General features: G+C 45.1%; 1 protein-coding gene across 5 annotated transcripts in view; it reads right to left on the bottom strand.

Moving 5' to 3' along the window:
• The window catches only part of MKLN1 (muskelin 1), a 111467-nt gene that overhangs the window by 42958 nt on the left and 46550 nt on the right, over window positions 1-21959 (bottom strand). For all 5 annotated transcript variants that reach the window (XM_062623397.1, XM_062623398.1, XM_062623399.1 and 2 more), the window contains 3 exons: window positions 20075-20152; window positions 18815-18880; window positions 9879-9991 (listed from right to left, as the gene is read on the bottom strand). In XM_062623397.1, coding sequence (XP_062479381.1) covers window positions 9879-9991; window positions 18815-18880; window positions 20075-20152 — 257 coding nt within the window. The remainder of the gene's footprint in view (window positions 1-9878; window positions 9992-18814; window positions 18881-20074; window positions 20153-21959) is intronic.

Raw genomic sequence — 21959 nt, forward strand, 5'->3', positions numbered from 1 at the left:
GCTGGGTTCTGATGAACCCTCATGAACATGCCTGCAAAGAAATAAAGCATGTCCTATGCTTTGATTCATGAACTTCCTAAAGCACCAATACTCTGCTTTTGACAGCTGTGGTGCATCAGTTTACCCACAGTGCAGAAACAACTTTGGCAACCGATGCCTGTGCTGCTGCCAGCACAGGGAGCCATGTTCCTGGGTCATTTCTGAGCTATGTGCTCTCACACCAAGGTATCAGCAAGGCCTCCCAGCAATGCGTAACACTGTGGGTCTCATGTTGCAGTAAATAAACCAAGGCATCCTGTGACCAACAGAATGTCTAAGCAAGCAAGTGGAATAGTGGAAAAGGGAAAAAACCTCCCAGAGCTTCAAGTGTGCAAATAATTCTTTCACCTATGTGAAGAAGGCTGCAGGAACATGTACAAAAACACGGTTCAGGCTTTAGTCTGCAGTCCAAAACTAGTTATCCAGACTATGTGATTCATTTGTAAGTGCAACCAAGAGAAGCACTGAAGTAATACCCTACTACAGGTCAACCTCACAGCGAAAGGACATCAATACTGCGCTATTTCCACCAAAAGCCACAATGTACCTGCAAACCCAGAGATGAAATGTGACTAAACCCATAGCTGCTTACATTTCACAAGCAAATTGTTGCTTTGTCACACATCAGCTGCTCAGCTCTGCTTTCAGTACCACTGATGACATACAACAGACGACCCACCACAGACCCAGAGCTTTCAGCAGCTCCCAGAGACGGGCCCTGAGGACAACATGCCTCATGTGCTGAATTTAACTAACCCCATTAACAATTGCAGGATGTTGAATGAGGTCATTTCTGCAAGCATCAGAAGTTCACCCTGTCCTCTCATTACCAGGAACAATGACTAGCAAAGGGCCAGCCAAGAAGAGATTTTTCCATAAATGCAAACTCTTGGGCTTAGCTTCAGATCAACAGGCTAAAAAAGACATTTCAACTAGTCATTTATAAACTGTTCAGCCACAAAGATGGGGATGCAGCAAGGCCAAAATGTTGGAAAGGGGATTTCTTTTCCTTGTATTAACTGTCCATGAAAAGCTGGTGATAGATAAACATGACATTAGAAGTCTAAATGCCTTGAGAGCCACAGGCTGTCTCTGAGAAAAGGAAAACAGTCTTCAACAAGTGACAGGGGTAGTTTGTACCCAGAAGTGCTGGAAAATCATGCAAGTGGCTGTATAATTTGTCCCCTTGGGCTAAGGCATGGCTATGGGATTGCCACCTCAGGGATACAGACACTAAGTTTACTGCAGGCTTCCTCTGTTAGCTGTTACAGCAACATGGCAAGAGGAAAACATCAGAACAGAGTGGTTTGGGCATCGAAAAAACACATCTGTGGACACTGCCCTCCCTTCTTTTGAACTAAGAGGCAGGTAATGAAAGTTGTGTCTTCTGAGATTTGTTTCTCACCTTTCAGCTTCTCATAGAACAACATTTAGTTATCCACCTCCAGGAACCACATCTATTACGACTGCAAGTGCAGCACATGGCTCGTCTCTGCTGTGGCACAGTTGCAGAAACAAGGCAGCTTCAGTACTGCAATGATCTACAGAGAGGACAATCAGCCAAGAAACAGTGCAAGTATGCTCACGGGAGGTGTGGGAAGCACCATGCTTAACCTTTCTCTTCCATGTGATCTTCTGAGGTGATCCTGCCCCTCTGCTCTGCTCTTGTGAGACCTCACCTGGAGCATTGTGTGCAGTTCTGGTGTCCTCAACATAAAAAGGACATGGAACTGTTGGAACAAGTCCAGAGGAAGCCACGAGGATGATCAGGGGCTGGAGCACCTCCTGTATGAAGACAGGCTGAGGAAGTTGGGGCTGTTCAGCCTGGAGAAGAGAAGCTGTGTGGAGACCTCAGAGCAGCTTCCAGTATCTGAAGGGGGCTATAGGGATGCTGGGGAGGGACTCTTCATTAGGGACTGTAGTGACAGGACAAGGGGTAACGGGTTAAAACTTAAACAGGGGAAGTTTAGGTTGGATATAAGGAGGAAATTCTTTCCTGTTAGGGTGGTGAGGCACTGGAATGGGTTGCCCGGGGAGGTTGTGAATGCTCTATCCCTGGCAGTGTTCAAGACCAGGCTGGATGAGGCCTTGGGTGATATGGTTTAGCGTGAGGTGTCCCTGCCCACGGCAGGGGGGTTGGAACTAGATGATCTTAAGGTCCTTTCCAACCTTAACGATTCTATGTAACAGGAGGATAACAAGAGATAGAACAAGGGGGAATGGCTTTAACCTGCCAGAGGGGAGACTGAGATGAGCTCTTAGGCAGAAGCTCTTCCCTGTGAGGGTGCTGAGGCGCTGGCACAGGGTGCCCAGAGAAGCTGTGGCTGCCCCATCCCTGGCAGTGTTCAAGGCCAGGTTGGACACAGGGGCTTGGAGCAAGCTGCTCTAGTGGAAGGTGTCCCTGCCGTGGCAGGGGTTGGAGCTGGATGAGCTTTAAGGTCCCTTCCAACGCAAACCAGTCTGGGATTCGACACCAAGCATAACATATGGCAGCAATCACGTGGAGGAGGTTATAAAGACAGAGCACTAAAAACAAAGCATGCACAGGGCAGTGCAAGTCCTAGAGGCCAACAGTTCCTGAAGCCCAGTATCAGTAAAATCCCCATCACATACATGCCCTAGAAAATTCATAGATTAAGTGCTATTAAGCATATGAAGCTCTTTCAGATCTGAAAACTTGATGTTATCAATGCACTAACCAGTTCTGGCAGTACATGCTCTCAAGACAGTCCAGAAAGGTTAAGCCCTTATATGTCCAAAACCCATTGGTAGAAATAAACCATCAGGAGCAAGGTCCACAAAACCTACTACATTTTCAAGCACGTAATTATCCAGAGAAGTTAGCTAAAGGGTTTATCTATGGTACTACTCGAGAATGCTTCCCCTACGCTACCGTACTGGGATAACTGATATTTCTTTAGGGATTTCTGTATTTGTACAGCTTAAGGAGTGTTAATGTAACACAAGTCTTTCACAGTCAAGCTGAAATAAGAGACTACTCTGCTCCCAAGGCAGAGCTGACTCATGCGTGAATCATGGAATGGATTGGAATGAACCTTAAAGCTCATCCAGTTCCAACCCTGCCACGGGCAGGGACACCTTCCACTAGAGCAGCTTGCTCCAAGCCCCTGGGTCCAACCTGGCCTTGAACACTGCCAGGGATGGGGAAGCCACAGCTTCTCTGGGCACCCTGGGCCAGCGCCTCAGCACCCTCACAGGGAAGAGCTTCTGCCTAAGAGCTCATCTCAGTCTCCCCTCGGGCAGGTTAAAGCCATTCCCCTTGGCCTGTCCCTACAAGCCCTTGTGTGACGCTACTTTCACCTGGATTACATGAGAATAATCTTTCCTTCTACCTCCATATACTCCCATGTTTCTTTAAAATCCTTCTTCCCTATCCATTCAGTGGAAATGCAGAGTTCCCGGGATTCCAGCTGGCCTTTCCCTTACAGGTACGTATTTGTCTTTAAGACCCAAAAGGATATAAATCAGCGCTCCTTATACCAATATCCATTGCTTCACTGAATCCTTACCTGAAAACCTCCATAATGCTTTGAGCATTTGAATAATGTGTCATCTTCCCTGGGATGCATTCACAACCACTCCAGCGTGTCTCTGTACACTGCCTCATCTGCAATTTACAGGGAACTGGATGATGCAATAACTTCCTAAGAAAGCCATATAAGTAAAATAAAGCTGCATTCCAGATGAGGATCAGAGCAGTAAACTCATCATAAGCCTGAGCTGAGGCGGTGATTTCTATCAGCACCCAACACCACAAATCATCTATGCTTGACACATTACTTCAAGGGGTAAAAGTAGTTTGAAGCGGCACCCTTTGCATCTGAAGGCTTTAAGATAGTTTGGAAATCCACATCTAAAGTATAGAATGGCACATACAACCTCCAGGACTGCCTTCAGAACATAATGTGTTTATTTAAGCACTCCCTTCTCTCTAAGATCAAATTCACTACCAATGTGTGAAGGGACCTCCACACACTGAAACATCTGGTGCTAGAAATAATTGAAGTTTGGCTGCTTTTCTGTGCCTTCTGTTAAGTTGGAAGCAAGAACTACAGGCACTAGTGATGGTACTGAGTAACTAACAACCCAGAGCTGTTTGCAAATAGGGATGATCTTTTCTTTAAGAACAAGTTGAAAAGGGTAAGTAAAGGAAGGGACAGAGCTCCTCAGGCACACAAAGTAGCATGAGCAAATAGTTATCTTTAAAAGCTGAAAACCTTCCCAAAAATGTTTATATTACTGTTATCAATAATAATGATGATGATAATGATAGTAACAATGTAGATACTCCTCCCTCAACGAGGTCTTCTTGGTGTAGGCTGCCTATGTGGAAATCACTGGAGAAGTCCGTCAGGCATCTCAAGTGTGTCTCTAACCTTTTGGAGAAAGGATACTGGCTGGAACAGCTGAAACCACTTATGCCACTAAGGAAGGAGGAAAATAAAACATTAGCATGTGATACTGAGGATCAGCCTGGAGTACTTTTCATTTGGTTCCCTTCAGCACCTGCCTCCTATGCTCCTGCTTTTGTAGGCATTTATGCTATTTAGGAAGTTGGCTCCGAGGTGTATCTGCAGTATCCAAGTTTCTCTCGTAGGCATTTTGGGACAGCTGCTTTCTCCCTGTGTGCTTTTGCGGCACCAGGCATCTCGTACAACCGAGCATCCGTACAACTGGAACTACTCACAAGTAGGACATGGCACATGCAGTGTATTAGATCTCGAGTCCATAAACATCACAGTATTGGAAACGAAAGAAATCACTCAAGTTACTTCAAGCGTCTTCCAAACTCTACCACCATCTGTGGAAGGAGTCAATATTTGAGACTACTTCAGTTCCTACACTTCAAACAGCACAGGGAAAAAGCTTTACATAGAGAAGCTCACATATTTCTGCATGACACCAAGAGAAACCTCAGTCACAGGTGTCACAAATGCTTACAGATGCATCAAGTGGTAATGTGACATTGGAAGCTTTGGGTAAACTCATCCCTGTCAACAAATGTAAAGAGATGCATGCAGACACCATAGAAAATGTAACTGGAAACACAATAGCAGGTGAAATTCACCCTGGCTTTCACTCTTATGAGATCTTTCTACACTTGACAGCTTTTACTTTCAGCACCCTGGAAAAGCACTCGGTGCTGGCAGCAAGCTGCCACCTTACAACACACCAATTCTCTGCATCGTTTTGAGCCCGCTGAACAGGAGGTACTTGTTGACCTACACTTCATTGTGAGGAATGATTTCTCCTCTCAAGCAGTTAACCATGACAAGACCTTCACTTCTACCTTTGGCATGAAACACTTGAAGAGTTCTGAAGAAAGAGTGTCACCTGAACCTAACCCACTTACACAGTTTCCATATCCTTTAAGGAGCTGGTTTGTGAGCAGGGCTTTCCTCTAGAAAAGCCAAAATAAAGATGAGTCAACATACCACAGTTACAAACACACACCCCAGAAGACACCAATTGTGCAGTAACACACTGTTTGAAGGGAGATCCTGTATCTCTCCTCATGTCTCTAGGGGATACTGAGACAAGCTACAGGAATACCAGTGACATACAAATATGCCAACTGCTATGTTGCTTTATTCTCATTTATCAACTCTCCAGAGGCCTCAACATCTCTCAGCATTTTAATCCTATTTTTAAGCGCACATAACTATCAATTTACACCAAGCAAAGTCTTTCCAACAGTTCACTCCAACTGTCCTCCTGCACTGAATAGCTGGGGCTGTTCAGCCTGCAGAAGAGAAGCTGTGTTGAGAGCTCAAAGCAGCTTCCAGCGTCTGAAGGGGGCTACAAAGATGCTGGAGAGAGACTCTTCATTAGAGACTGTAGTGATAGGACAAGGGGTGATGGGTTCAAACTGAAACAGGGGAAGTTCAGGTTAGATATAAGGAAGAAGTTCTTTACTGTGAGGGTCCTGAGGCACTGGAATGGGTTGCCCAGGGAAGTGGTGAATGCTCCATCCCATGCAGCAGTCAAGGCCAGGTTGGACAGGGCCTTGGGTTACATCGTCTAGGGTGAGGCTTCCCTGCCCATGGTAGGGGGTTGGAACTGGACAATCTTAAGGTCCTTCCCAACCCAAACCATTCCACAATTCTATGAATTTCACTAAATTAGCCTTCAAGACAGGACGCTGCTGCTTGGGAACTCAAAACGTTAAGACAGCAAAACACATACATTAAGTTTCTCTATTCTCTATCCCACTGGCCTGGGATCAAAATGCCCAAGGAATGACAAGGTTTGTTTTCTCAAAAACTATTTATTCCCAAATCCTCATCTACCACCACTAACAAATTCGGGACACAACAGCATTTGTCAGAACATTCCACTTGCTTCAGGGTAAAAACCCTTAAAGGCTCTTAGACTAAACAAGCTTTGGCTGTGCCTCATGCCAACTGATCCACAGGGCTGTTGCGTATTTGAGAACCCCACAGAGGGCGAAGTTGTGGGTCCAGCTGAAAGGTCACGAGCTGCTCCATAGTGTAGCTCCTTAGAAAGATGCAAGCTTGGAGAAGAAGGAGGATTTGACCGTGACTGGAGGAGCTTTGCCAGATCCACACGCTGAAGGGATGGTAGGAAGTTCTCATTCAGGTCTCTTTGTCCTTTACGGTACGTACACTGGAGGTTCAGCCCAACACTGCAAGCAAGTCCTCTACACCCCCTGAAGACTCATAAGTTATCAGCTACTCCAACAGTGCTGTGAGCATCTGTCCCCCACATAAAACAGCTCTGGAGAATAAGCTTTGGTAGTCTAACTGTTAACTCCAAGAAACAAAGAGCCATTTCTCCAGCTCGCTGGCAAATTCAGAACAACAACAGCAGCAGAGGTTGTTGAAAAGGTCACACAAGCTTCTCATAACACATTGCAACAGAAGCTCCCAGCACCTTTATCCCAAAAGCGTTGCTGTGTGTTACCTCCATGAAAACACTGGGTAAAATGCAACTTTCCCCATATCCTGCTCTTGTCCAAGCTTGATTGAGTGGCTGACTGAACGACAGCCACGGATGGATTAGAACCAAAGAGCCAGAAGCAGAACCAGCACAAGAAAACACAAAAACAAGACTAAGTTCTACTGGAATCCACTCTGAATAGTTTTTCAAATTCCATGTCAACAGATATTTCCTTTTAGCAAATTGTTTGTGAGCAGTCGATGTCCCCATTAGAGAAACATCTGGAGTCTTTGTTTTTGAATTTACTTCTCAACGTTTGAGATTGACCTTTTCCATTTCTAAATCAGGTTTTATCCAGACCTCTTTAGAAAGAGGGGAAAAAAAAACACTTGCTGGTTTGCAGGTACAGAATCATCGAACCATAGAATCAAACAGGTTGGATAAGAACTTTTGGATCATTAAGTCCAATCATTCCTAGCACTGCCAAGGCCACCACTAACCCATGGCACTGAGGGTCCTATCTACATTGTGTGTGAACACTTGCAGGGACGGTGACTGCAGCCCTGCCCCTGGGCAGCCTGTTCCAATGCCTGAGCACCCTCTGGGACAGGAATTGTTCCTCAGCTCCATCTAAACCTGCCCTGGTGCAGCTTGAGGCCATTTCCTCTTGTCCCATCCCTTGTTCCTTGGGAGCAGAGCCCAGCCCCTCCTGGCTCCATCCTCCTGTCAAGCAGTTGTAGGGAGCCATCAGGTCCCCCCTTCAGTCACCACCTTCTCCTTGTGAACTCCACTGCAGACTACATCCATGCAGAAAGTCCTCCTAGGTCTCCATTTCCAAAGCCACACATGTTTCTTTGCACTTTTCTCCACTAAGTAGGTCCCTACTTCAAAACTGCCCATACATGCAACTCATTCTCCCTATTTTTTCCTATTCCCCTATCTTGCTTCTTCTCAGCTCAAAGCTCTTCCCATTTCTCATTGTCATTTCCTGACCTTCTGTTGCACCCTGTATTTTTTTTCCTCCAAAATCACTGTATTGCCACTTCATTGTAACAACCCAACTCTTCTACTGCAGCCCTCCTTCACATACTCCTTTCTCCCATCCCAGTGTTACCCTGCTAAAGCCAGACAGGAAGAACTCCAAGAGCAAACTTACCCTGCTGCTGGCACTGCTGATGCCTTGCATCCCAGCCAGGTCTCCCAAGCTTTACGGAAGCCCAACTGGATGTGTCAGGATCCCAGCAAGAAAGGAACTCAAACACTAGAACTACCCACAGTGGTTTGTGTGGGAAGGAAACGTGGTAACTCCTCTTTGGCAGCAGGCCCTATTTCACTGTGTCCTGAGCCAGACAAATGTACACATTAAGGGGCTACAGAGCAAGAAGTAAAAGAAGAGACAATTTGTTGTGCCACCTTTTCTATACCTGCTCTTTGCTTTCCCAACCTCCTTATAGAGGGAGGCAAATGAAAGGAAGGTCTAGCTGTTTACCATACAGTTGAGAAAAGGGGTAAGTCCCAATTTCCACTTGCTACTCTGTCACACACACCCCCCTCCTGACCTTAAAAATAGGTTACCTGCTGAGTAAACAGTGAGGAAAACAGGAAAAGCCATGGCTCAAGGCAAACAGGGGCAACAGGTGGACTAAAACCACCTTCAGCATCGTATCATTAAACACAAGGTGCCCCTGCCTGTGGGAAGGGGTTGAAACTGGATCACCTTTAAGGTCCCTTCCAACCCAAACCATTCTATGATTCTGTAAGTAGACACAAGTAACAATGAAAGGACTAAGAGTAAAAAAACAACTTCAAATGAGACTAAAACCAACTTACAAAGGTATGAAATATAAGGACAATTTTACCTTCATACAGCTCTATTATGATGGAAACTGGAATGTCAGTTCAGTTTTGTTACTGCCCATTTTGTAAAGGGTGTCAGAATCAGTAAGTGCATGACACACAAGAGAGGTTTAAAGGCTAAAGGAAGTGCCTTACTGGGAGGCTTTTTCAGCTCAGGCTATGTGTCCTACTTGATTACACCCTCTAACCACCTTTGCCAGGAAAAAATGGCAATACTTAAGTGTTATTTAACCTGGGACAGAAGCTCATGAATCAGTTGTGACAAGAAACTGGAAAAATACAAGTGGGAAATAAGGTGGTTTTAGCCTTTTCAAGTAGTTGAGGAAATCAGGTGCTGAATTTGTCACAGAGTGGTGGAATCTCCAACTTTTCATACCTTCAGGAAGAGGCTGCATGAAGTTCCTGAAGTTATGCACTTGAAGTAAGAACCCCAAACACAATAACCACACAGAACTTTAACATTTCACTGTGTACAGCAAAATGAATTACACAAGCAAAAGGTCTTGGACTTTCTTTTTGTTACCTCCTCTAACCCAAGCTACGTTCATTTCAGAGGGCTCATACGTCAAACACTGAGCAAAACAGGCCAAGGCAAATGGCTCAAATGAATACCACAAAAGCTCTTGGGATTGTGTGGCCTCTGGCAGCTACTCTAGAGACTTCCAGCTGTTGGTTGTCCGTTTCTCCTCCTTTTTGATAGAAAATTAAAGAAAAGAAATAAGCAATTTGTTTCTGAAGCTCAACACCAGCATCAGGTCTGAAATGTTCATCAGTAAGTCTGTGTGTTCAGTCCCTATCAAATTATTTACCTCATGTTCTACTCAGGGAAGTGATTCTCGGCCAACCAACCTACTCTTGAGGAATAAATCTTCCCCCTTCCAGCCATCTCAACACTTCACATTCATATTTTCCCCATGTCAGCATTTCAGAAGCCTTCAGAACTGAAGGGTCTGTATTCTGTGGCTCTCACTGCGTGTTACACATCAATACAAGCCCTTCAAGCACAGCATTTTCCTGTGCAATGATTCATATATTAACAACAGGATGCTGGCAGAACTTACCTCTTTCTCAGTATCCCTGGATATACAGGTCCACTGGTTTTCCTTCACACTGTATGCCCAGAAGTCGGCCAGATCCTGAGTTCCATCCCAGCCACCAAACAAATAGACCGTTTCTGGAACCAAAAAGAAAGAACATGTTAATTTTATTGTTAAAAGATGTTCCAGGTGTTTGGGAGGTATTGGCCTGCTTAAACACAAACAGAAGAGAAACTGAAACTGATTCTTACTTTGACTGGAACCAGTCACCAGGACAAAGAAATCTGGTTTGGTTTAGTAAAGGAAGTTGTGGGGATTGATAGCCAGCCAATTCTCAAGGAGTCATTTGCTGCTTCAACATTTACAATCAAACCCACAGCCTCCTGATTAATAGTCAAGACAGAACAATAGTTAATGTTTTGGATGCTGGGCATTGCAGACTATCAGTGATATCTCAGCTTGCACCCAGTTTGGTGCAAGATCTGTACCTCAGAAACGCTTCAGAGAAAGCAGCAGCAAAGCTTTGCTGTTTAGTCCATCCCTCAGAAAGAAAAACTCACTTCAGCTATGAAGTCTTCTTCAAGGGAAACATATGCCTTGCCTAAAGTAACTTACCTGATGCCACAAAAGCAAGGAAGCAGAACAGTTAAGAGACTTAAGTCAGGCCTATCTTCAGAGCCTGGCACCTTAAACCCACAACTGTGCTGTGCACAGCAAGTTCTAAGGCTTCTCAGAGTCACTGATAAAACCAGATGAAGCCTCTGAACACGGGAAGCATTTGAGGAAGGAGTCTCTGTCCTGACATGGAGAGATAACTAAAGCTGCTCCCGTTATAGAAACATCACTATCTGGTCTCAAATGCTAAAAATACTTGGTTTTTAGACTGCTTTTAAACACAACACAAAGCCAAGAACAAGCCACTGAAGACTTGTAGAGCTTTGAAAAACTCCCTTTAAAATCCACAAACCACTTCCATCTGGGAGGTAACAGCCAATTTTTAATCCAACCCCAATTAAAGAGCAGAGTTAGACGCATGAGTATAAAATGGAAATAGTCCCTGACCCTTACCTACCATCAGGATAGTGGTCATCACCATGGAAAGGTTACCCTGGTTCATTAACTTTAATTACCCTTCCTCCTGGACTCAGGGCTCCCAGTGTTCCCTGCAAAGAGCAGGTCCCTTTGTGCACATAAATTCTCACAGCTCACAAAACCCACATTACCACAACAGCTTCATTGATAGCCGGGGAAAAGAAAGGATTTGGCACTAAGCGACGTATCCTACTGGGGCCTTGCCAAACTTCATGCCTGCCTGTGAAGGCTTTGTTGTCTCACATGAAATTTAATAGCAAACCTGAATGAATCTGATGAAAACTCTCGGTTTTGAAAGTTACCTAAAGGGAGCTGACAGAATTCAAGAGCATGGAAGTGCTGAAAGAGGAGCACAAACCTGCGGCGAGCGTAAACCGCGAGCATCCCTGGAGCCTGACAGCAACAGCGATAACGCAAGTGCCATGAACAGCATGCCAAACTTGGGTTTCAGCCTGATGGAAAACTGTAGCTCGGATGAAAGACAAGCTCCATCAGGACCCAGGCTCAGAACGATTCATTTTTTACTCTTATGATGCAGTAACAGAACAAAATACATATTTTTATGCACATTTCTTAGTGCACAAATGCATCTCTTGGTCATGTCAAGGCAATCTTTTTCCATAGGGTTTAAACTTGCAATTGTTCTCCCGTGGTATAAGGAAAATAGTTTGGTGACTTTTGGGGTTTGGTGGACTTTTGTTTTATTTTGAAGTCAAACTTCACTTCTCTCCCCAACCAGTATCACACCTTGTGCTCTACCTAATTCAGGTTTTACGGGGAGGGTTTGCCTACAAGAAACCTGGAGAGGGGCTTTGGCCAAGGGCCCATAGGGACAGGCCAAGGGGAATGGCTTTAACCTGCCAGAGGGGAGACTGAGATGAGCTCTTAGGCAGAAGCTCTTCCCTGTGAGGGTGCTGAGGCGCTGGCCCAGGGTGCCCAGAGAAGCTGTGGCTGCCCCATCCCTGGCAGTGTTCAAGGCCAGGTTGGACACAGGGGCTTGGAGCAAGCTGCTCTAGTGGAAGGGGTCCATGCCCGTGGCAGGGGTTGGAACTGGAGGAGCTTTAAGGTCTCTTCCAACACAAACCAGTCTGGGATTCTATGATGATTCTAGGGTTTTCACCCTGCATGCAGAGATCCAATGAGACAGACTCACAATGCATGCCCAGTGCTCCCAGGCATTGTCACCTAAACAACATACCAGCAAATACCCAAAGAAGATGCAGGGAAGAGACCACAGGAGGCAGCAGGAGGAGAGCACAACAGTCTCACATCAACAGAACTATTTCTACTTCAGTAGCACTGGGGAACTGAAGATGCAAGCAGGGCATCTTGCTCTGGCAGAGGGAAGGATTCTTTCTTTGTATCCCAGCAATATTTAACACAGCAATATAGATGCTGCTTTATTAAAGCAAACCTCTATTCTGCTTTAGGGACAGAGCAGAAAGATTTTCAATCCTACCTGCAAGGCAACAAGAAAAACATGAAAGTGGTTATATTTACCCACAGCTTTTACCAGCTACATTTAGGAACTCCAATTCCTCCTCCAGCATCTTAACCTTATCTCTTCTACATTTATTTTTTAATACAAATTCAACACTTTGAATTAAAGATGCTCTGCGACTATTTCTAAACTGCTTGCTCAGCCTAAAATGTCTCTATAATGTCTGAATTCTTTTCTTCCCTTACACTCTAGAAGCCCAGAAGGTGCAAGAGCATTCCTCACATTATTAGAGAACTTATGTTCCCCAAAATTAACCTATTTCCTGTCAACCTCTCCTTCACTTCTACTTTTCAGAAGAGAACACAAAGCAGCCTTCTCCAATCCCTGTTAAATACCAAAATCCTGGAGTAGTTTCAGTCCAGGTTCACGTGTTCTCCAAGTCAGCTTTTCTGACTCCTTTTAACTCCAGCTTTTCCACATGGTGGGATCCTTGGTGGGATCCTGGTTCAGTGGATGTCTCTCACCTAATGGGTGTTCCACGGCAAACTGCTGAAGCCAGGCTGATAAGAGATGCTTGATATGACTGAGCATCCTGGGTTTTACCTCCTAATAGGTAGGTACAGTGAAGACATTCCAATCCTGCTGACGTATTTAACCTTGCCTATGAGGAACTAAAACACCTCTGCAAGTCACCCAGCCCATCAGTCATCTCCCAGACTCCTCACAGTAGAGCTAAACTACAGCAACAGACGAGGGTGCATGGAAAGTATTCAGGTACACTTTCAGTATCTCCAAAGATGGATATTTCAGGCCCTGGATCCCTGCTCCAATGGCTGATTATTCTTCCTAATATCTAAGTGGAATTTCCTTGCTGAAAGGAATCCATTGCCTTTCATCCTATCCCTCTTCACCACCCAAAACGAGCCCAGCCATTCTTCTTCATGCTCTCCCACCACCTAATTGAAGAGAGCTCTGAGCTCCTCCCATGGGTACAGGGAGGAGGGCTTTTCTTTTACAGGCTGAACGAAACCACCTCCATAAGCATCACTCCATACATTACATCTCCACTCCAGCCCCTGCCTACCCTGGTGGCCCTTCACTGGGCTCACCTTCAGATTGGCACCATCCTTATCATACCAGAGAGCCCAAACTGAGCACAGCCCTCCAATGTTCCTCTGTCTCATACCTGAAGCCACATTAATCCCTCTTCTTAACCTCCTGTGTGTACTTCTGCTAATGCAGCCTAGGAGGAGGTTGGCCTTCATTGCTACAAGGACACTGCTGACGCACATGGAGCTATCTCCCACCTTGCAAATCCTCTTTCCATGCAGTCAGGCCCCAGCCCACACTCTTGCCCAAAGGTACTGCATCCCACTTTCAGTCTCCTACCAGCCCAAGCTTCAAGGCCAGGTTGGACAGGGCTTGGAGCAAGCTGCTCTAGTAGAAGTTGTCCCTGCCTGTGGTAAGCGGTTGGAACTGGAAGAGCTTTAAGATCCATCTCAACACAAACCAGGCTGGGATTCTATAATATAAGGTGCGCTTCTAGGGTGGGATTCTAGGGTCCTACTATCTAGGTGTAAGAGATCTCAAAAGCCTTCTGCAGAAGGACATCAATTCCCCATGTAGTAACCACAGATTCAGTTATCTGCAAGCAGCATCAGCCACTTTCTAAGGAGCACTTAGAACACAACTATAAAGCCAGACCTTAAATGTTCTTAAGGTATCACACCACAGTTCAGTGTAGATGGTGGCTGGATATAAGCTTTTTCAGGCATACACTCTTCTCAAATGTGAGAGCACCATGAAGTTGAGTAACCTCCAGGATTCAGCAGCTGTTTGTGTTTCAGAGCTCAGAAGCCATCTGTGTTTTGTTTCAGAGATCTCTTCATCTTGTACACAAGTCCTGTCTTTAAGTATCTTACGGATAACAGTGTTTTTTCCTCAGGCAAAACAGCATCCTTCATGTCTGCTGCTTTCATCTTTCCATGCTGCTTATGAGCCAGGCTCGTCATTTCCACAGTGTTGCTGGCATATACTGTGGGCACACTGTGCCCACTGCTCTGCATCTCCCACTGCTCCCAACTTAGATCTGTTGGCACTTATCTAATAGAATGAAATAAGCACAATTCCTTGCTGTGAAAGGAAAAGCAAAATGAAGCACACCCAAATTACAGAGGAGCTTCACATCAGTGGGTGAACAGAGGTAACATCAATACAGACCATTTCACCAATGTTTTCCTTCAAAACATGTTTCTCTTTCCAAAGAGAAGAGAAATGCAGACAGAAAATCATCCTGGTTGCTTAGCTGGTATTTATGGGTTCAAACTGAAACAGGGCAAGCTCATGCTGGATATAAGGAAGAAATGTCTGCCCTATAAGAGCAGAGAAGATCAATTCCACCTTAACTATGGAATTGTAAAAACAAATCTCTGCAACAAAGTACACACGTTCTTCTAAAGTACTGACATTATTCCTTAGAACTGGAGTTTGGCAATCCCTATTCCCACTTCCTTCCAGAATAAGCATTAGTATTTCAAAATGCATGCGCATCTCAATTATAAAGGTCTGAGAGGGCACAATCAAAGTGGTATTAATCAAGGTACCAGTACTAGATGCCTGCATCCTCATCCAAAACTGCATCAGGCCTTAATGCATCAGGGAGCACAGTATTCCACACAAGCCAACATTTACTGCCAGAGTACTTCACCAGAGCCTACATAAACAGCAGTGTAGGTTTTCATGACAGCACACTTAACACAGTGTGTTCCTGCGTGGTTTGGGCTCAGTTTCACTTTTGGTTTAATCCATGGGTTGTGACCAGGAAAATACTTCCCTTTCCTTGTAGAAAAGGGCAGAAAACTCTCCAGCCTTCCAAATGAACAACCACATAAAGACATGCACCTTGCAGGAAAAAAAAGCAGAAACAACATAAAGCTTCTGTTTTCATTTACAGCTAAGGCTTTAAAGTACATAACAGTTGTTTCCAGCTATAACCAGGAATGCCTCTTGGTAAGCGTTTCCGTATAAGCATCCCAAAATTATGCCATCAGCATCATTCCAGTCTCAGTGTTAATACGATTAAAAGCATGGAAGACACTGTATCATTACCTCCTTTTTCTTTAATACAGAAACATCCCAGGCTGCATTCACAGTTCTGTATCCCAAAATGCCCAATACGTTCATTCCAAACTGCTTTAAGAGTTTTCCAAAGCACAAAGATGACTACACTTATTCTTAAGACAGTCACAGCAGGTATTAAGGGTGCGAACATCGGATGGAAACGAGCCACAGCACAAGTTACTACTTGGCAGCAGAGATCCCAGAATTGCTCTTGTAGTTACTTTAGCCTACCCTAACTGGAAGACAAAACGTACTAAAAGGCAGTTTAGATGCAATTAAGCTACATTCTACATGAAACCTAGAGACAGTCTCAGTGACTTAACGCACTATCAGTAACTTCAGATCTATCTCAACTGCTACCAACACATATCCTTCATCCCAACACTGGCACGTGTGCATCCAGCAGGCTCACTACCATCACCCAACTTCTTCATTTTGAATAAGTTCAAAATGAACTTAAGATTCCTGTAGTCAGTAATAACTGACTGATATTTCCTTGAGGTTAATCAAAAAGCAAAGCTGTTCATAGTTCAGTTATAGCGACAGCAGGTCTTCACATCAGAGAATACTATTTGCTTCCAACACCTATTCTGTGTGATATGAAATTTCAGAACCTCCTTGTATATATAATTTTGGTGTTCCACTTCATTTCCAAGCAACTGAAGAAGAAAATATTCATGTTTGAGAAGGATCTAACCCAAAGCACAAAGGGAGTGCTCTCTAGTTCAGTTACCAAAGACTTCTGCTGAGTTGAAAGAAACAACTCAAGTGTGTGGGTGCCAGTATCCTCACCCCCACCTCCTGCAGTCCTGATCCAGCTCTGGGGCCTCCAGCACAAGAGGGACGTGGAACTGTTGGAGCAAGTGCAGAGGAGGCCATGGAGATGCTGCGAGGGCTGAAGCAGCTCTGCTCTGGAGAAGAGAAGGCTCCTGAAGGGGAGACCTTAGAGCAGCTCCAGTGCCTAAAGGGGCTGCAGGAAAGCTGGAGAGGGGCTTTGGACAAGGGCCTGTAGGGACAGGCCTGTGAGGGTGCTGAGGCGCTGGCACAGGGTGCCCAGAGAAGCTGTGGCTGCCCCATCCCTGGCAGTGTTCAAGGCCAGGTTGGACACAGGGGCTTGGAGCAAGCTGCTCTAGTGGAAGGGGTCCCTGCCCATGGCAGGGGTTGGAACTGGAGGAGCTTTAAGGTCCCTTCCAACCCAAACCCTCCTGTGATTCTGTAAGGAAGGGAGGATGCCTTTGAAGGATAAAGTACCCCACTGCTCTTTTTTCCATTGACATTAGATCTGTTACAGGTTAACCAGCTTCACAGCTCCAGTCTGTAAAACACATCCTGACACAACTGGCTGAATTCCCACAGTCTCATTAAAAACTCCCTATGTTCAAAAGGAAAACTCAAGTCAAGTGATCAGCAACAGCCACTTTTAAGAACAGCACCAAGAACTTCCCCGGGCCTGTCATGAGCCAAACTGAATGGCAAAAGTGATAATGTTTTTGATATTAAGGCTTTTACAAGCCTCAGTGACCCTGGAAGTAAAACTAAGAACAATTCCATACAACCCACAAAGAACCCTCCTGAAGGCATTCAGTGACCACTGGCTAGAACTGCAGGAAGGAAGGAGTGGTGGAACAGAAGGAGGTCCAGTTCTCCCACACTGTGACTCTACTTCTGTAGGTGCTTTCCAGCCAGTTCTGTGCAAGAAATACTGATGCTTTTCACTGCCTGGTTAAAGCAGAGTGAAAACTGGAGTCAAAGGCAGAGATAATACACTGAACAAAGACTTAAACCAACAGCAGTGGAAAGGAAGCCTCACACTACCATGACTATCATGTTTTCAGGAGGTTTATACCGTTTCCAGCTTGACAAGTGTAATGTTTCTTGTCAGACACCGGGTACTTGTATCCGCTGATGCCACTAGGGAGCGTTCCCAGCTTCCTTTGTAGGCAAACACCAGCACTGCTCCAGCAGCCGTTTATTCTAACGAGCCTCAAACCTCTTCCACCGAAAGGAGAGGAAAAAAACCCAGCTTGCTTTCACAGACAAAATACCTCAAGTGCTTCCTCCAGAGCAGTAACTACACCCTGAGTAAAAGCCAAGGACTGCAGCTACTGCTGCTTTTCTGCTTGGTCACTGTGACTTAGCAAATTACTCCTGAAGGGACGATCCCGTCACATGCTTCACTCCCCATCCATATGACCACAACAGATACGGGCACGGCAATTTGTTGCCAACTCTCTCAGTGCCACCCTATACCCTTCCCTGCTGCTCACTCCTTCATCTTGTTTCGTCTTCCCTGGGAACAATCCTTTTACTCATACAGTTATTTACTTAGCAAAGACGCAGGCAGATGCATTCCTTAGTTTAGTAAGGAGTGAAGGGGGCTACAAGGATGCTGGAGAGGGACTCTTCATCAGGGACTGTAGTGATAGGACAAGGGGTGATGGGTTCAGACTGAAACAGGGGAAGTTCACGTTAGATAAAAGGAAGAAGTTCTTTACTGTGATGGTGCTGAGGCACTGGCACAGGGTGCCCAGAGAAGTGGTAAATGCTTCATCCCTGGCACTGTTCAAGGCCAGGTTGGACAGAGCCTTGGGTGACATGGTCTAGAGTGAGGTGTCCCTGCTCATGGCAGGGGTTTGGAACTGGGTGAACTTATGGTCCTTTCCAACCCAAACCATTCTGTGATTCTAAGACATACCACAGAAATCTGATTAAATAATAGCAAGATAAAGGGAATTACGGGGAACATCAATCCCAGGAGCTGCTACACACACACCCCTTTTTTTTCTCTGCAGGCTGAGTCTGAACCACTCTCTAACATAATAAGGAAACAGGTTGGCAGAAAAATGTTTAACAACTTCTATTTAACACAGTGTTTCTTGCACACTGTGGAAATTAAAAGCCACTCCAAGGCATGTTTCAACACATTGGATCTATTGTTGAGCATTATTTCAGAGAGCACGGTACGTAGCAGATAAAGGAAATCATTGTCCCTATTTCCTCTTCTCTTGTTTAAGCTCCTGCTCAAAGAGGGTAGGAGGGACAGAAAATTAAAACCAATTGTTCTTGGTTTCTTGGTTAAGTCAAGACAATGACTAAGGTGTAACAGAGAACTAATAAGAAGAAGGGGGCTGGGAATGGCAGTTGGAGTATCGCTCCAGAGGGAAAGCAGAGGATTTAATCCAGTTATTAGAAAGTCCTTTTGGTTTTCCTCAGAACTTGAAGTTAAAACAGTCTCCAAAAAAAAAAACATATTTGTATACGTATATGCAAAATGGCTGATTAAATAAGCAATGTAACAGCTACTCACCTGTCTGAACATCTATAACCATCTGATGGCCACCTCTCATCCCTGGTCGGCTGTCTTCTCCATCACCTTCAACAAAGAGGGAAGGGAGAGTTTGACATAACCAGACTTTAAAAATCAAAGATACAACCTCAAAATGGCCTAAATACTATACAGAAGGAAGCTGAATAACTTAATAGCTCACCATTCTTTAAGCATTACCACAACACTTTCCTCAGGGAAAATTCTTCTGGGCACTATAAAACTGTGGAGCTTTATACTGAATTACTTGGTGACTGATAGTACAGAGGGCTAAAGTGAATCCAGTGCTCTGCTGCGATTCTGAGAGCCCTGGAAAGGAGCCTGAGAGCTCCTGAAGCATGCAGGGCTGCACAAATGAGGTCTGAGCTACCTTTGCAGCTCTCCAGCTGTGAGGACACAGACAACCTTTTGCTCTCCTTCCATCTCTCCCCAGCTGAGAGCTGCCTGAAGGCTGAGCAGTGAGACCAGACACTCGAATGACAGGGCAGGTACCACGGATGGCAGCAAAGAGGTAACAGTGTAGATACAGCTCTGTGCTAATTACTTATTCTCACATAGAAGGGAATTCCAACTATCCAGCTTTCCAACCACTTTAGATATCTTAAGCATTCAGGACAGGTGTCACCTATGGGAAGCAAAATTAGAAAGATAACCCACATTCTGTTGGCACTCACAGATAACCCTTCCCAAGAGGTTTGGGTACTGTCACACCTGGAATCCTACATGTGCTGTATGACAATGATTTCTGTACTCAAGGCTGCCGCTAGGAATCTCCTCTTCCCATGGCTTTTTTTCCAAGGCAAAACGCAATGGAAAGAGATCCTGCAGTTTAGAATTACTGTGTGACAAACCAAGACTTCAAAAGATGCATCTGATTTTAAATACTCCCATTTCAGATAATGTATTTATTTACCACTCTTTGCTGTGCATTCAAGTTGACTCCACGTGTTCAATCCAGTCACAACAGGTAACTACTCTCATACTTAACCTATATTCTGAGATTAGATTCTGAACTGATTAGCTACCCTTGAACTTGCAGCTACTGCTCCTGTGGCGTTCCTTATTTAACCAGAAACCAAGCTGCATTTCACCAACTTTGCAGAGAAATGCACGTTTTTTTCATAGGGGAAACCATTCCCTGTCCTAAAGGAGGTTTTCTTGCCTTATTTTCTTACTCAACATCCTCAAAGGAACACAACAGAACTGGCAACACATGAGTTATTTCTTAAGAGAAGTCCTTACCTTTGGTGCTTTTGGGTATGATCTGCCCCCAGCGAGGTTTGTATTCTTGTTGGCTGATATACTGATTGAATAAGCCATCTGCAAAACAGAAGTTATGCTGTGTGAAACACTTATGAAGACAGGCTGAAAAAGCTGGGGCTGTTCACCCTGGAGAAGAGAAGCTGCTTGGAGACTTCATAGCAGGCTTCCAGTATCTGAAGGAGGCTACAGGGATGCTGGAGAAGGACACTTCATCAGGATCTGTAGTGACAGGACAAGGGGTGATGGGTGTCAACTGAACAGGAGAAGTTCAGATGAGCTCTTAGGCAGAAGCTCTTCCCTGTGAGGGTGCTGAGGCCCTGGCACAGGGTGCCCAGAGAAGCGGTAAATGCTCCATCCCTGGCAGTGTTCAAGGCCAGGTTGGACAAGGCTTGGAGCAACCTGCTCTAGCGTGAGGTGTCCCTGCCCATGGCAGGGGGCTGGATCTGGATGATCTTAAGGTCCTTTCCAACCCAAACCATTCTGTGATTCTACGATTTATACTTTCATTATAGCAGAGTCACGTCTAATGCAGGTAACTTCAGCCTAACTGAAGCCAGAAAGCTACTCCAAACCCTTCCTTTGAAGTAAGTTCTCTCTATATATCAGTTACTTTGTTAAACTTGTTACTGAACTAAGTAGTAAGCACTAAAATAAAAAACACTCCTCACTTTGCCTGCCAGGTTATGCCAATTGTCTATAAATCTCCTGTGCAGTGTATTTAATGAAGAAGAGAATCCCTCCCCTCTATTTAAGCACAAGGAAAGTTGCCAGTGCATGTAAAACACAACCATTTGACTACATATTAAGTTAAAACTAGGTCAGGCAGCATCTCTGGAGCTTCAGCTAAGAAAAGGGCAGCAAAGCAGATTGTTTAAACACTACGATATGGGACAGCCAAGTCCTGGATGAGAAACAACCCAACAGTTTAAATTCCCTTCAGACTTAAGCAAGAGGAGAAGCAGAAGATGCATTAGGTCAGTGGCCAGATACACCAAGTACAGCATCTCTACAAAGCAGTAACTCCAGCACTATCAAGCTCTCTTGTCTCTCTTCTTCTGTACATCTACCACATTTCATCTCCGCAGTGTCAAGAGGCAGCTCCTAATTCTGGTTACATGTTACCAGAATATCACATCCACGTTAACCCTTTGAGAAGAAGATTCATAGCACCCACGTTCTCTGGGGCTGCTCTTCAGTCTGGGAAGGGCTTCATTTGGGGAACTTGTTGCTAGTGTTCTCCAAATGTCTCCGCTAAACCTACCTTATGTTCCTGCACGCACAACAAATGATTAGACCACTAATGGACAGCCTCTTGCCCACTGGCTATATCCCATCCAAAACCACCCCACAACCTCCAGACACAAGTTCTTCATGGTTTTAAGCTGAAAGAGGGGACATTTAGGTTATATGTAAGGCAGAAGCTCTTCCCTATGAGGGTGCTGAGGCGCTGGCACAGGGTGCCCAGAGAAGCTGTGGCTGCCCCATCCCTGGCAGTGTTCAAGGCCAGGTTGGACACAGGGGCTTGGAGCAAGCTGCTCTAGTGGAAGGGGTCCCTGCCCGTGGCAGGGGTTGGAACTGGATGAGCTTTAAGGTCCCTTCCACCTAAACCATTCCATGAGCCTATAATAAACATTCATTCCACATTTATGCATTACCTGGAAAAGAAAAGGGAGTTCAGACACCCAATTCAACTACCACAGGCAGATTGAGGACTCAAGTGATAAGACTCGCGCTGTTCTGTATTGAAACAGTACATTGCACATACACTGCTCTGATGGAGGATGCAATGAGGAGTCCTTAATCACCTAACACCCAACAGGCCATTGTCCAAGACCAGAGCAAGACCACACCAGTCACGCTCTTT

The sequence above is a fragment of the Pezoporus occidentalis genome, unplaced genomic scaffold (genome assembly GCF_034315485.1).
Source record: "Pezoporus occidentalis ecotype Australia unplaced genomic scaffold, CSIRO_AGI_Poc_V1 ctg251, whole genome shotgun sequence".
Classification (NCBI taxonomy): domain Eukaryota; kingdom Metazoa; phylum Chordata; class Aves; order Psittaciformes; family Psittacidae; genus Pezoporus; species Pezoporus occidentalis.